The sequence below is a fragment of the Trachinotus anak genome, unplaced genomic scaffold, assembly GCF_046630095.1.
Source record: "Trachinotus anak isolate AG129_WGS33_773 ecotype Australia unplaced genomic scaffold, CSIRO_AGI_Tana_v1 ptg000019l, whole genome shotgun sequence".
Classification (NCBI taxonomy): domain Eukaryota; kingdom Metazoa; phylum Chordata; class Actinopteri; order Carangiformes; family Carangidae; genus Trachinotus; species Trachinotus anak.
This window is the reverse complement of record NW_027273870.1, coordinates 20,793,268-20,807,552: the sequence shown is the minus strand read 5'-3', so window position 1 is coordinate 20,807,552 and position 14,285 is coordinate 20,793,268. Positions and strand designations below refer to the sequence as shown.

At 40.0% G+C, this 14,285-nt stretch overlaps 2 protein-coding genes across 2 annotated transcripts in view; one reads left to right on the top strand and one right to left on the bottom strand.

Annotated features, from left to right (window-relative positions):
• hhip (hedgehog interacting protein) overlaps positions 1 to 842 on the bottom strand; it is a 33,137-nt gene extending 32,295 nt beyond the window's left edge. The window contains exon 1 of the mRNA XM_071503576.1: positions 433 to 842. Within this exon, the coding sequence (XP_071359677.1) occupies positions 433 to 702 (270 nt within the window). The 5' untranslated portion in view covers positions 703 to 842. The remainder of the gene's footprint in view (positions 1 to 432) is intronic.
• A 514-nt stretch (positions 843 to 1,356) lies between these two features.
• LOC139635965 (uncharacterized) overlaps positions 1,357 to 14,285 on the top strand; it is a 57,267-nt gene continuing 44,338 nt past the window's right edge. Inside the window, exons 1-2 of the mRNA XM_071503578.1 lie at positions 1,357 to 1,495; positions 6,721 to 6,776. The gene's annotated coding sequence lies outside the window, so the exon portion shown is untranslated. The remainder of the gene's footprint in view (positions 1,496 to 6,720; positions 6,777 to 14,285) is intronic.

Genomic DNA, 14,285 nt, shown 5'->3' with positions numbered 1-14,285 from the left:
CAAGAAACGGGTAACCCCTCACGGAAAAAAAAAAGATACACATAAACTATGCGAGGAAAACAAATAGCTATCAGGAGATTGTGAGGGTGTTATTGCGACACCCTATCATAACAGTAAAACTTAACAGGACACACTTAGCCCACAGTATATGTCTCAAATGGGGATTTCACAAGGCAGACCTATATGGGTAATATCAAACAGATAAAAACACAAAGATATGGTAAGATCACCTACCACCTTATCATAGAGGCATATGTCCCTGCAGGAATGCTAAAATAAGACTTTTTCATCTTATTTGACCATCCCCAAATTCAGCTGTCGGCAATAAGAGGCAGGATGACAGTACACAAAGGCTGTAAATGCATCTCCTGAGGCGTTTTAGTGGTAAAAAAAAAAAAACAAAAAAAAAAACGTGGATGGACATTAACCTACCCTGGCATCCCTGCGGTGCAGTATCTGATAGGCGGCTCTCCTGGTGGGACAGCAGGACACACGGGGATACAACCTGTGGCAAACTTCTCCGCTGCTGCTGCCGTCAAGCAACACTTTTCGCTCCCTTTTCTTCAGCCGCTTGGGCAAGCTTCCGTCGTAACATCGTCTCCTCCTAAGGCTTATTTCTCCCCTCTCGCCGAATTTTGCGTCTCCACATTCCCACACGTTGACCGCGATGGCCAGGACGAGCACAAATTGCAAATGCTTCATACTTTAAAAAATCATAAAAGAAAACAAAAAGAAAAAAAAAAAAAAGAAAAAGAAAAGAAAGAAAGAAAGAAAATACAAACAAAAACCACGAAATATGTCCCACTTGTTTTCAAAAGAATGAGGTTAACCTGTAATGCAATATATATAAATATATATATAGGCTATATATACATATGTATATATATTTATTTGGGCTATTTCTCCGAGCAGCAGAAGCCAATTACTAAGGAAATTACAAATATGCAGTTTGTCAGAGCAGGTGTTCTAAATTGTAATCACTTATATAAAGAGAGGTGTTTAAAAAATAAATTATAGTTGCCTCTGCTTATATAGTGTAACTCAGAAATAAAAAATAAAAAATAACAAAATAAAAGCAAAAACAATAACACAATTTATCCTGATGAACACAAAAAAGTAAAAACCACAAAACACCGTGTACTGCAAAAGAGCCGTGACGTTCCCTTCAGATGTAATTCCTTTTGAGCCCAACAAGGCGGTTTGTGCATGCACGGGGTCAAAAAACATATAAGAAAATAAAAGTTGTCTCTCACTAAAGTCCTCAGAGCGCTCACATGTTTTCCCGTCCTCTTTCCTCCTTCTTTTTAACCAGCGCGGGGGAAGAGGAGCGAGCACGGTGACGTATGACTTGGCGGGAGCGCGCATGTGGCCGCAGTCGCGTCCACGCCGAGGTAACCGGTCACCTGGCATAGCGGAGGAGCGAGAGTGGAGGCGGTGGGAAGTCTCACTGCAGAGACCCGTCAATCGAAAGTGGAAATGACCGTCGCTCGCTGTGGTAAAATCTTCTTCAGTCTTGAATTGATGATGTGAACAAAATATAATGACTTACTTTGATTGGTAACTGACAAGTGACAGCAATAGCCCAGGGAAAAAGTAGCCCACAGTTGGCTTCTCTCAACCAAATCTAGTATATTCTCCTCTTCTTTGCTCCGTGGTAAACCTCAATCTTCTGGGTTTTTTTTTTTGGTTTTTTTTTTTGTTTGTTTGTTTTTGTTTTTTTTTTGTGGCACCTGAAAATGTCCTCTTTATTCGGTGGTGGAATTGAGCAAGGTACAGTTACTTAGATACTATACTAAAGTCTGAGGTACTTGGAATATACATGGGTATTATACTTTATACCTATACTCCACTACATTTCAAAGGAAAAAAGCATATAGTTACTCAAAGATTATATACAAAACATATGGTCTGCTTGTTATGGATTTACAGTATATTCAATTGAAATAAGACATCATGCCATGCACAACACTTACATACTTTTTAAATGTATTCGTGATAATAATATAATTATATAATATATACAATAATTATATAATAACTCTGACAGGGGGCATTCTGTTGCATGCTAAGTAATTTTACTTTTGAAGCTTCAAGCACATTGGTCTGATCATACTTTTGTACATAAGATATTTAATGTAATTGAGTAGCCTATTTTTGGTGCTTTTACCTAATTTAAGAATCCTCCCTCCATACTCCCTCCACCAGTATTACTTCATGGTTATGGACCAGAGCCAAGTTTTTAATATATGTTAACTGAAAAATGATCCATGCTTTTGTCTCTTTATTTGAATAACTGACATTTTGGGAGATGCAATGGATATTTTTGCAAGACACTGACATTATGAAAATGGGGAATATTATGTTACATCACAAATTGTGGCATGGGTGTTTGACTTTGTTTCTAAATATGGTCTAAAAGGTTTATTCTGGTGGCCACAGAATGAAAAATTGCATGCGTTGTAGGCAGTGTAAAATTGGCTACAATGCGAATCAGTCACTGTGACCTGATGCCCGGCAATGTGTTGCCCTACAGTTGGACACACTGTCTGGCATCTTAATTTGGCTCGCAGTAATACCAAACCAAATGCAGAACAATTCCTCTTTCATTCCCCCTCTTCAGAAAAGTCACACGATAGCGATCCGAAAGGGAATGTCCAACCATGGCAATTACTGGAGAAACAACAGCCCCCCCTTTTTTGGATACTCAGAGAATCTGAAATCAGTTACATTAGCGGCACCTGTTCTTACTTGGGGGTCTCCGGCACTCACCAGAGCCCCAGCTCAGCTTATCTACAGGAATCTGGAGCGGGTGGAATCCAGGAGGGGTTGGTTTGATTGTGGGCAATTATGGAAATGACTGTGTGTGCTATGAAGCCATGGCAGACCCTGCCAGATCTGACCCCCCACCCTCTACATTCTTTACGTTACCCAACTGGAGACGTTTCAGGACCAAGTATAGCCAAAGTGCTGCTGCTGTATTCTGAATGTAAAGGAGGGAAGGAGCGGGACCATATGCAGAGAAGGAATCTGCCACCACCAACACTAGAGCTCCAAGCAGAGGAAAAGAATATAACTGCGTTGTCCAACAGCGTGAAAACATGTGGGATGCAGCTGTGGAGCAGAGAGGAGTACATCTGCAGCGAGAGATAGACCATTAGAGAGAATCACAGTTCGACAGACCTAAGCTGACATAGTCCTACTGAGGCACAGGCTCAGAGCAGACACACACACATACACATGAAGAAATAAACACCCGTCTTAAGAGTCTTCTCTTGCGATATATACTCCCTGCGTTTTTTAAAAATAATGTAGTCTCTGCGTTTTTGGTTTTATTATATTCATTGCAATTACACTCAAGGTGTGTAGTCTAAAGCTACCTCTGCTTCAGTGTAGCTCCTTAGGATTATGTGTGTAACTCAATATTGATCTTAATAAGATATTAGTATTATAATTCCCAGAAAAGAAACCACCTGCTGGGTCAGTAGGGGAATTCCTGTGCACTCAGCTTCTGACCCTCTGAGAGGATATCCCAGAGGATGATGGTTAGGTTTGTGTGTGACCACATAAGGATCAACAACATGAGTCTGGAGGTCTGCGGGCCCTCATGGCTGCCTCCACTGTTTCCCAGACTTAGGGGATGTTCAAAGTTTACTCTGTTCTCTCTATCCATTCTGTTTCTGCATTGTTTGCTTCATAACTCAGCATTATAATCATGAACATACACAGCAGGACTGATGACAGAGCTCCACTTCTGCTTTTTCAATTTTTCCATTCCAAGAAGGCAAAACCACTGCCTCACACCTCACAGTTCATAAGTCCACATAAAGTTGTGTCTGGGTGTTGTTTAGAGGCGGCCAACATTCATCTGCATAGCAGCAAAAAAATTTTGGCCATTATTTGATTCAGTAATAATCTGTGAACACGAACGGAACAGAATGTCTTTCTCCAAATAGCTGTAAAACTTGGAATTGGTCGGTTTTAATTCTTTCATTTTCTGATTTTGAAATATGTTATTTTAAATCATGTTTTAATCAGACATCGATGCTAGCAGCATGACTCTGTGGATGACAGTGTTGGTTTGTCTTTCGATCCGTCAGTCAGTCCAGCACTTTCTTCCAGACTAAAATATCAGCAATTATTACATAGATTGCCATGAAATTTGATGCAGACATTCATGATCCTCAGAGGATGAACTCTACAGCTGGATTAACACCCAACAGAGGATTAAGGGGAATCCAACATATGGTGTAAGTTTTGATTTATAGTTGAGTGTCAAATATCACCCATTGATATCATAGCTGCAATGTTTTGTTACTTAATAGGAGAATATAGTCACGTGATCACTGTGTTTATGTTCATTCATCCATACAGAGCATCGACTGCAGTGGCAAACTCATAGCTGTCGTAGGCTACAGCGTTGCCCTTAATGCATAATAGTAAAAGGGCCTTAATGACTTTCCTCTAGTGCCACCATGAGGTTCACATTTATGGCTGTGACTAAAACATCTTAACTATTGGATGGACTGCTATGAAATTTGTTACACACTTTCATGCTCCGCTCAGATTGAATCTGGGCAGGCATCAGACATCAGAGTAACGTTGCATAATGCTGGACTCCAACAATGCTAACTCTGGACAGATGTTACATTTTGGTTGAAATGAATATCGAGTTGAACTTAAAACTTAAAACTTATTTGGTTGATCCAACAGTGGCCAATTGACACTGCAACGTTCAGAAGATGATGGGTTTTGCTCACGGGTAGAATGTTGATATTTGTTGGTATTTGGATATGTCAAGATTGCACTGACATGATATTTTGGTTACTTTACATCTCAACTTAAAACCAACAAAATATCAGCATCAGTTGTCATCAGTATTCTACCTTAAATTAACATTGGCATTAGATGTTGTCCTGATATTGAATTTTGGTACCCAACATAGTAACCTACATTCCTAACGATGACGTTGAAGGCCAGCTGCATGCCTGCAGGGTGTGTTTACATTCTTTCATTTACTTTGCAATACAGACCGACAGTTACCTAGACACATAGAACTGGAGTAAACTCTGATCCTATGCACTTAGCAGCTGCAGACTACAGCACAGTCCTTAACACCAAAGCATAAGTGGACCAATAGTTCTGTTAGAAGTTTGACTCTAAACCGTTTGTAAACTTGGATAGATGAGACTCACAAGGTATTAACTGAAAGTAATACTAGTAGGAACCACTGATCTGACAATATGGCTGTAGTATATTCCCTCTATCACAGAACTGGAGCACATATAGTACAATACATATGTACTCCAGTTCTCCAGTGCCAAAATTACATTACATTATACCATTATTCTCAGCTCCACCACTAACATGAAATCATTAATGTCAGAACACTGCTAACAGCCGCTCAACCATGTGTGCACTTTTCTTTCATGGCATCCATCCCTCACCTTGCAGCACACAGCAGCATTGTGTTACTCTCACACCTTCTTTAATGGTCCAGATTTGGCAATCGTACGCCCTAAGGCATACATAGCTCGGAAAGTGTTCACAATGTCATTAATAGTCCTGACAACAGCTTAATGAGCCTCTGCCATCTGTTTATGAAAGCTTCAGGGAAAAGCGAGAGGGAAACCAGAAAATCAGATCCAGTAGCGATTTACAGCTGTGTGAGTGTGCCTGATTTCCACTTGAACAGATATAAACACATGAGGACATTTTAAGTGTAGTGACTTATGCAGCGTCATCTACAGTGAGTCAGTGACTGAGCCTGGGCTGTCTGCCCGGTATCAACAGCCTCTAAATCACTGGCTTCAACCATCGGACCACACTACCTCGCCTTTAGCTTCCTTGCCCCTCCTTTCTCTTTACCACCCTGGAGTGTCCTTAGGCCTTGTTTGGCTAAAGTATACACATGGCATGAGTAACTGAAGCCACCCAGGGCTCCCTGGCGTGATGGCACGAGACACATACCGGGTTGCACAAGTTGAGAACACAAAGTGTCCTGTAACTGTTTACGCGATACTCAATGCCTGATGCATACAAATACTCACAATACAATGACACAGCTCCAGGGGGAGAAATACAACAACACTGGCTCACACTGCTTCTTACAGGAAACTGATCAGTTGTTCATTTTAGAGAGATGCCTTTCCAGATGTTTCAGCAGAGTGACTCTTTAAATCCCAAGCTTAGAAGTGGTTGTTCTACCTCTCAAGCCTTAAATCTCTCACTTCACTTTGATCATGTCTTTTTTTCTAATCTTAAAGCAGAGAGAAGACAACGATTGAAGTGACCATAGCTCTGTCCTGTTAGTACTTGGCTAATTGCCTCTGTAGGCTGCTTTGAAAGGGACTATTTCCACTTCCTCCCTCTTGCAGTTTCTTTGGTCCTTTCTGAACCCTATAATAGAGAATAGCACAATCCCCCAAAGGCAAGTAAGAGGTTAATGTGCTGATTGATGACTCTTTGTGGTCACTTGTTTGTAAATGTTTCCATCGGGGTTAAACAGAACCTAAAGTAGTACCATGTTAGGCACTGTACATATGTGTGCAAATTGCAGATTCATTACAGCTGAGAATTACTGTGCTGCAAATGAATTTGGTGGGATGGGATGAGGGCGGGAGGGTGGTTGTAAGTGTAGTCTGGTGTGGGCAGCAATGATGGTGGTCCCTGACTGTCGATGCTCTCTCCCTTCATTCCCTCCCTTTACTCCCTCATTCCCAGTACCCCGCCGTCCTCAGCCCATCTGTTCCTGCTTGGCCTCTCAGGCTCTCCATCAGGTAGGCCTGAGCTATTGAGCGCTCCTCTCATCTCATGGCATCTGAATAAGCCAGGCAGAGGAGTGTGTTTATGTGTGTCCGTGTGTGTGTGTGTGTGTGTGTGTGTGTATGCACATGTGCACCTGCCGGACTATGGTTTTATAAATGTACTGTCTAAAATGTTTGATAAATGACAGCCCACCAATGTCATTAGCTGGCTATCACATGCCTCTGAGCAGATCATCTCAAGTGAAAATATTTAGCGTAAAGAGTAAGTGAGTTTATGCCTCAAATTATTGCTAGCTTGCTGGATATGGAAGGCCTCAATTCTCACTCTCACTTCAAATTTTCCTTAAAGAAACTAGCTTTACTGGCACATACTGTGTATTGAACTTTTATAATTCAAACAAAAAGGCTAACAGACACACTGGGAGATTAATTAATTCTACCATTAGTCAAATTAAGCAAATTAGAAGTATTTTACCATTATTTGATAAAGTAGCTCTCAAGGTGGTCCTCAGCATGAGTTTGGAGGGATGACTGGTGTGGTAGTACAGTGCTGTACAACTTCTCTCAAAAGTGGACATTATGTGGTTTTCCCAGGGCTTGTGGTCAGTTGTGAAATCCTGGTTTACACAGTCTTTTTGCACTGTGAAAGAGGCAGATGAAACAGGCACTCCAGAGAAGGCAGTGTGAGGTGTGGTGTGGAATCAGCTTGAATCTCCCCCCCTCCAACACAAAGGTCACTGTTTGGAAACCCACTGTCTTTTATTGTCCCAGGGAATTGTTTTGAGGTCTCATTTCAGAGTAATATTTCTTCTAGTTCTTGTATCAAAAAGCCGAAGTGAAAGCTTCCCTTTTGTCTGGGATCTGATTACACAAGCATGAGTCATTTTTATAATGTGCCAGCCTCTCCTGTCAGGATGTTTTTTGTTCTAATCCCTTTCAGTTAGTCCAAGGTACGTCTGCTAGAAAACACTGCCCAGTTATTACAGTATACATTTTCATATTGCCTCCCCAAATGTAATTCAAACTGTGGTCTCCTTTGTGTTTTTGGTTCATACCAGCCATGGAAGGTATTTGGTGGTAGCTTTGATGCATCAGCTAGAAAACTGTAATGTGCCAGATTTGCTACTGCTTTTGTTAGCCTCACTCGCTCTAAACTCAGTGTGACACCAAAATGTTTCATTATTTATGTCCAGGTGCATTTCAACCTTGCCCCTGCTATTATTCTTTATGTATCACCTAACACTTTAATAGCTACAAAGTCTCTGAATTGGTCATGCACAACTGCGTGTTAGTCAGATGTGTTCTGCCTCCTCATGGCCTTAAGGTTTTCATTAGCAGCAGAGTGAGCGTTGTGTTGGAAGGTGGTCTCCATGTTGGCCCCAGTGATGGCAGGTTCAAGTCAGTCATGACATTTTCATACACACAGGAAAACAGGGAAAAATCAACTGCAATTAGAAAATCACAAAATGGGTTTATAGCCACTGCACTCACCTGGTTAATGTAAAATCTGTATTTGCTACATGCGCGGCCATTAATCACATTTCTACACTACCCTCCAACATATTTTTGAACAAAGACAGGCATATTTTCACAGTTATCAGTCAGTTATATAATGTTGTTTTTTTTTTTTTTTTGGTTTTTGTGTTTTTTTATTGTTCAATGATTTATTGAAGGGGCATTTTGATTTATAGCACAGTAGAAGAAAGGGTTGTGTGGTTAAGAGCACAAAGATTTTACTTGGTATGTGTATGTATTTCATTTTTTACGAATAAAATAATATCCAAGTGAACTGTGAAAAACAACTTCAGACTCACCTGTTTTAGTGTCAGTTTTAGTTGGACTTTAGATTTTATTCTTTTGGACTCAAGTATGCACAACTACTCTTTGTCATGCAGTTGGGCACATGTAAAAACCCCATTAAAAACGCAATGTGTACACAACCAAGAAATAGTTCTCATTTAGTAGGTCTCTAGCTGTTTTACCCAGGTTTCTCTCAGTCTCTTACATGACTAAAAAAATCAAATGAATAAATCTAACAATACCTTTGTTGCAGAAGTGTATGTAATGGCACAGAGTGTGATTGAGCAGTTGCTTCCCTGGTCTCAGACCTCTCTCGCAGGGTTCATCGCAGACGAATGGGGTCACTGCCCTGTCTGCCACTGTATGTTCCCATCCCATTCCTCAAACCCTCCATCCCATTGACACACAGACAGACAAGCTGTCTCTCATATGGTCTGTAACCTGCAGATGTCCTCCGTACATATGGTTTGACCAATCTGCACAAGAAAACATAAAACACAAAAACAGGCCTATTACTACCAAGCACTCAAAACCATAAACACCGCTTCATTATCTTCATACTCCCCCCACAGGCATTTAAAGCAGACAACAAATTAATGAAAGTCAGTGACCATAAACACAGACTACATGTTTGGACTTTCTTGTGGGAAACATCATTTTGTAAATAATTTAAGAAACAAAGGATACATCAGGACAGTGTAAAACCCAAGTTTATCTTCAGCTAATTGCAAAGATACAGAATGGAACTTTTTTTTTGGGTGCAGTCCCCACTGTGCTACATTCCAGATGCTGATAGCAGTATTGGACCACCAAGGACTTTAAGTATACTAACATGACTGAAGATGTACAAAGACTCTGATAAAATGTTTCCCTCTGCTGCTTATCCATCCTCTCCTTGTCAGAGAGATGTTTTTGTCTGTAAGGCGGCATCTTTCATTTAACAAGTCTATAAGCAGTTCCAGCAAAAACTGCTCACAATGAAGTCTATGGAAAATGAGTGAGATGTACCTTGTCTCTGGGAAGACATATTGCTGTTGAATATTTGAAACTTCCAATCCAGACATCTTTTAAACTATGTAAAAAATACTCTGCTATGATGAATATTTTGTTCAACATGGTTTTTCCACATTAAAAGTGAAAAACAAAAATCAAAAAAAAATCTATGCTTACATTCCAGAAATCTTGCTCCCCGCCCTCCATAAAAACGTCAAATGGACATGTTAACAAGGTCAAAAACCTGATTTTCATGGCAGGGATTCTTTAAACGTAATTTTTTAAATCCATGCTAGTGACAGGGCTAAGGATAGAAATGTTGGTCTGTTATTAGGTAGGACAGTCCACCACTTTGGTTCAGACTGAGATATCTCAATAATTACAGCCTAGATCGCTGTAAAATTTGAAACAGATATTCATGGACCCCAGAGGAAGAACTGCATTTTTTTGATCCCCTGATTTTACTTCAAATAAAATGAGGTTGACATTTGTTGTTTTGAGTGAAGTGGCTTTATGACTAAAGGATGGATTGTCATGCAATTTGGTACACACATTCATGTTCCCTTGCGGATGAACTCATATTTGATGAGGTCAAAATTTGAATTAATCCAATACTTTGTTTAATAACCAAATAACCTTCAAAATGAATTACTTCAACTGTACTTTGTGTTTAGCTGTAATTTAGTTTAGCACTAGAACCCTAAATTAAAATGGTGATTTTTGGATACATCATACCTGTGCTTCATCACCATAGTGTGGTCATTGAGAGCATGTATGCAAACCACTGTGCCAAAGTACAGCCTTTCTGAGCTTCTAGCATGACTGTAGACTTAGTCTTAATTTTGGGAATAAAAATTCTGCACTTTGTAATAAGGTGGTGGTGGTAAATCGTGGGGTCTCAAAACCAAAACTATCTGTATTGATACAACTATGGTTAAGGGAGAAAAAAAATGAATACGTTTATTTGGTACAAATGCTATACATCATAATTGTGAACAGCAGTATTGTTAGATGGCAGTCTGTATGAGCAGGTGTTCGACATCGATACTTGTAGATGTACAGTTTGTGGTTGTATGCTGTAAAATGCTGACTTTCTGATTCAGCCTTTGGCAGAGGAATATAAAGAAAGACACATGGTGTCTTACCAACATCAGGCCACAACTTAAATCAGTGTTCCTTAGACACAATGTCTTTGATTAGTAAGGTTGTTATGATTTTACAGACCAAGACATAGAACCCATAAGGCATGTTTTTTATTAAGCAGCTAAATGAACTGAGCCTTTATGTTCTTGTGGTGCACTGGGCCCACCAAAAGAGCTCTGTGAATTCTGATATCCAAGGGAGCGTTGACTGAACTCAACAATACTGGTGAGATAAACCAGCAAGCAAATTAGAGGATAGATTGATCATAAATCATTTGTGCACCACAGTGCAACATTCTGATGCATTTCAACACTTGTCTTTCCTTGGGAAAGTGAATTTTTTTCCTACCAGTCTTTCACAACATGTGGCTTGCATGCTGTTTCAAGGAGAAGCAGACTGCCAAGTATCACTGCGTACTCCAAATATTTGTGTGGTCAACTGGACAGTGCTGTTGCGGTTGGATCCCATCAGCAATGTTCAACACTCTTGAACCCATTTTATGTTTTACACTGTGCTCTTCAAGTGTTGTGCATTTATTTTATTATTCAATGAATAAAATGTGGCAGCTATTCAAGGGAAAAGATGTCTTTCTGTCATCTGCTGATTTCTGTTGTCCTGTTCTAAGTGAGCAGCATGGACATTCGGTGCACAGTGCAGCTTTTGAATGAGCAATAAATTCAAGTTGGATTGCATCATAAAGAAAATAACAATAATAATGTATATCTGTGGAAGGTCTAATTGGTTTGCGGATCAATCCCATTGACTAAGTGATTACTTTGGAAGTTTTTTAAATTTTAAGATTTTAGAAGTAGCCTTAGAGTCTGTAATCTGTAGTGTGTCTGCAGAGGGGAAAAATATTCTCCCCATTGTAATTTTCATAAATCTATCGATCCAGCCCACTCATGAATGATTCTTTGATTTGCATCATGAACTGGCTAACTTTTTCTTACATCTCTGCTTCATTTGTCATCTCATTGTAACTGTTTTTGATATTATTACTTAGCTACAGGTGACATACTGTATATTCAAAGGGTGGACAGGGTTGTGCTACAGGTTTACATAAGAAAGAAAAATACTTACATGAGGTCAGTAGCAGTTCTGTCTTCAGGTAGACTATATGAAGACTCGTAATGAACTGTGACACAAACAGAATTTTGTTTACATTTTGCATTTCTCACCAAAACACACACACACAAATCTACAAGGCCTGGCAAAAATGTTGCATATAACTCAGTCAGAGAGCCCTAGGTCAAGGAATTGAAAGGTCAATTAAAAATGAAAAGAAAAAGCCAGTCTGAGCAGCGAAAGGATTCTGCTGTGAGAGCTAATCACCCCTTAAAAAACATATTCATGACTATTACATCAACAGTATCCAAAATTTGACACTTAAGGAGTGTGTGGTTATAATGGGTCATATTAAACCCACATGAGCAATATTGGACGTCACTAACCTCATAACTTCACCGCTTAGCCTGACCTAATACTATGCTTCATCCCTACCTCACCAAATGTTTTGCATTGTTTACATCAGCGTCCTGTCTTCTTCTTCTGCTTTTCAAGTTGCCAGAAATGTGCACATACCCTACATTTATGGCACGTGTTTACATGTCTATAATTGTATGGTAAAACACAAGGAATAAACAATTTGCACTCAACGAAACATTGGTCTACGGTGCCAGTTATGATTACTTTTAATGTATTGAGTAGTTGAAGCTACTTTTCATTTTACACATGACACCAAACAACAACTTTGCCGTTTTGCATCAGATGTGTGAGAACATTTTTTCCTCCAATCTTTTCCTTTGTCTCACTCCAAACCTCATGCCCACGGGGTTTTACGTGTATCTAGCTAACTTTGGCTGGCTACCATAAACAGAACAGCATTATCTATTGACCAAAATAGTATTTGGCAGTATGGTTACCCACATTCACAGCATGCAAACTTCTATAACTGTTGGAATACAGCTCAGTTACAGTAACCTCCATATTGATTCATAACTGCTTCAGCCCTCCGGCGTAGACGGAAATGTAACCTGAGAGTGTAACACAAACGTGAATGCATAAAAAACTCAAGGAAAATCATTTCATTTATTGGTGTGGTCTCCAAGATCAACTGCACAATTCTGGACAAACTTAAATCACTGTGCCTGCAGCCTCATTAGCAAGCAGCAGAGGAGAGGAAGCCATATTTTAGCAAATGTTTGTATACACAAGTGTGACAACTTCTCCAGTGGCCAAACAGAGAGGTGTCATGTGTTTGTACCTGTCTTCGTTGAATGCTTAGCAACCAGCGGGTTAGCCATTTATGACTCTTGTAGTTCACACAACTAAGTAATTTCCCATCATAACATACTGTCTGAAGAATTGCCTTCACACTTTAAACTGCAAATCTTTATTTTTTGTAAAGCTAGCGTTCAACCTCAATGTTGAAAAATGAGTCTATGTCTGATTTTATGCCATAAAAGTGTAGTTAGTCATATATTTAGAAAGACTGTTTTGTGTTGGATCTGTGATGGGTTATATGTATAATTATTCAAAATACTATGTGTCTCCGCCACTTTCACTTTTCACTTTTCCACTTTCATTTTGCCTAGAGGAGCTACTTAATGTTGCACCACTACTCTGATATCCTGGGTTTATTATTATTAGGTTATTGAGATTCTTGTGCGCATACAACTTTGTGTTTGTGGCATGTTGCTAGTAAGATCAGAAACACACTACACCCAGCCACTGTACATTATTTATAGCATTGACTTTCCAGCTTGAAATGCATATTTTCTTGTTCTGTGGTGTCAGGCGTACATGGTTCAGGAGCAAAGAGATGGAGGGGGAGGTTAAGATGGTGAAGTCATCGCCACCGACTGATGTCGTTAGCAAGCCAGTGACGCTAACTCCTGACCCTTTTACCATTTAGGGGGCCATGGACTGATATGAGTGTTATTGACCCAGAGGCCATGCATGGCATGTTTGGGGTCTGCAGAATATATCCCAAGCTTTAACCTATACAACAGAGCCAATTATAGCTGCGAAAGGCCAAACAATACAATCCATCAGTCAGGTTTCTCGGGTAAACAGGAATGGGCGGCCCATGTCAGGGTGTAAACTCCAAATCCCAGAGAAGCTAAGGGTCAGTGGAGCTGTTTGATTGTCTAATTGGGGGTTGGACACTGTGTGAGTGTGTGTGTCTGAAAAAAACAGAGAATGAGAGATAAAAAAGACAGAGAAAGGGAAACTGCATGTGTTTGTGTGTCTGTCTGTCTGTCTGTGTGTATTGGGGTCTGAAAACCGGGAGCACACTTATTTGTGGGCTCTGGCAGCTTTGCAGGGACCAAAATGCTAAACCCCACACATTTAAATGGCTAATTTAGGGTTAAGACTTAGATTTAGGTTTGGGTTGAGGTTAAGCATTCAGTCAGTTGTGGTTAAGGATAGAATAAGGTGCTAGAGAATGCATTGTGCAAATGATGGGTCCCCAAAAATATTGTAAAACAAGGATGTGTGTGTGTGTGTGTGTGTGTGTGTGTGTGTGTGTGTGTGTGTGTGTGTGTGTGTGTGCGTGTGTGCGTGCATCACTGCTCAAACACT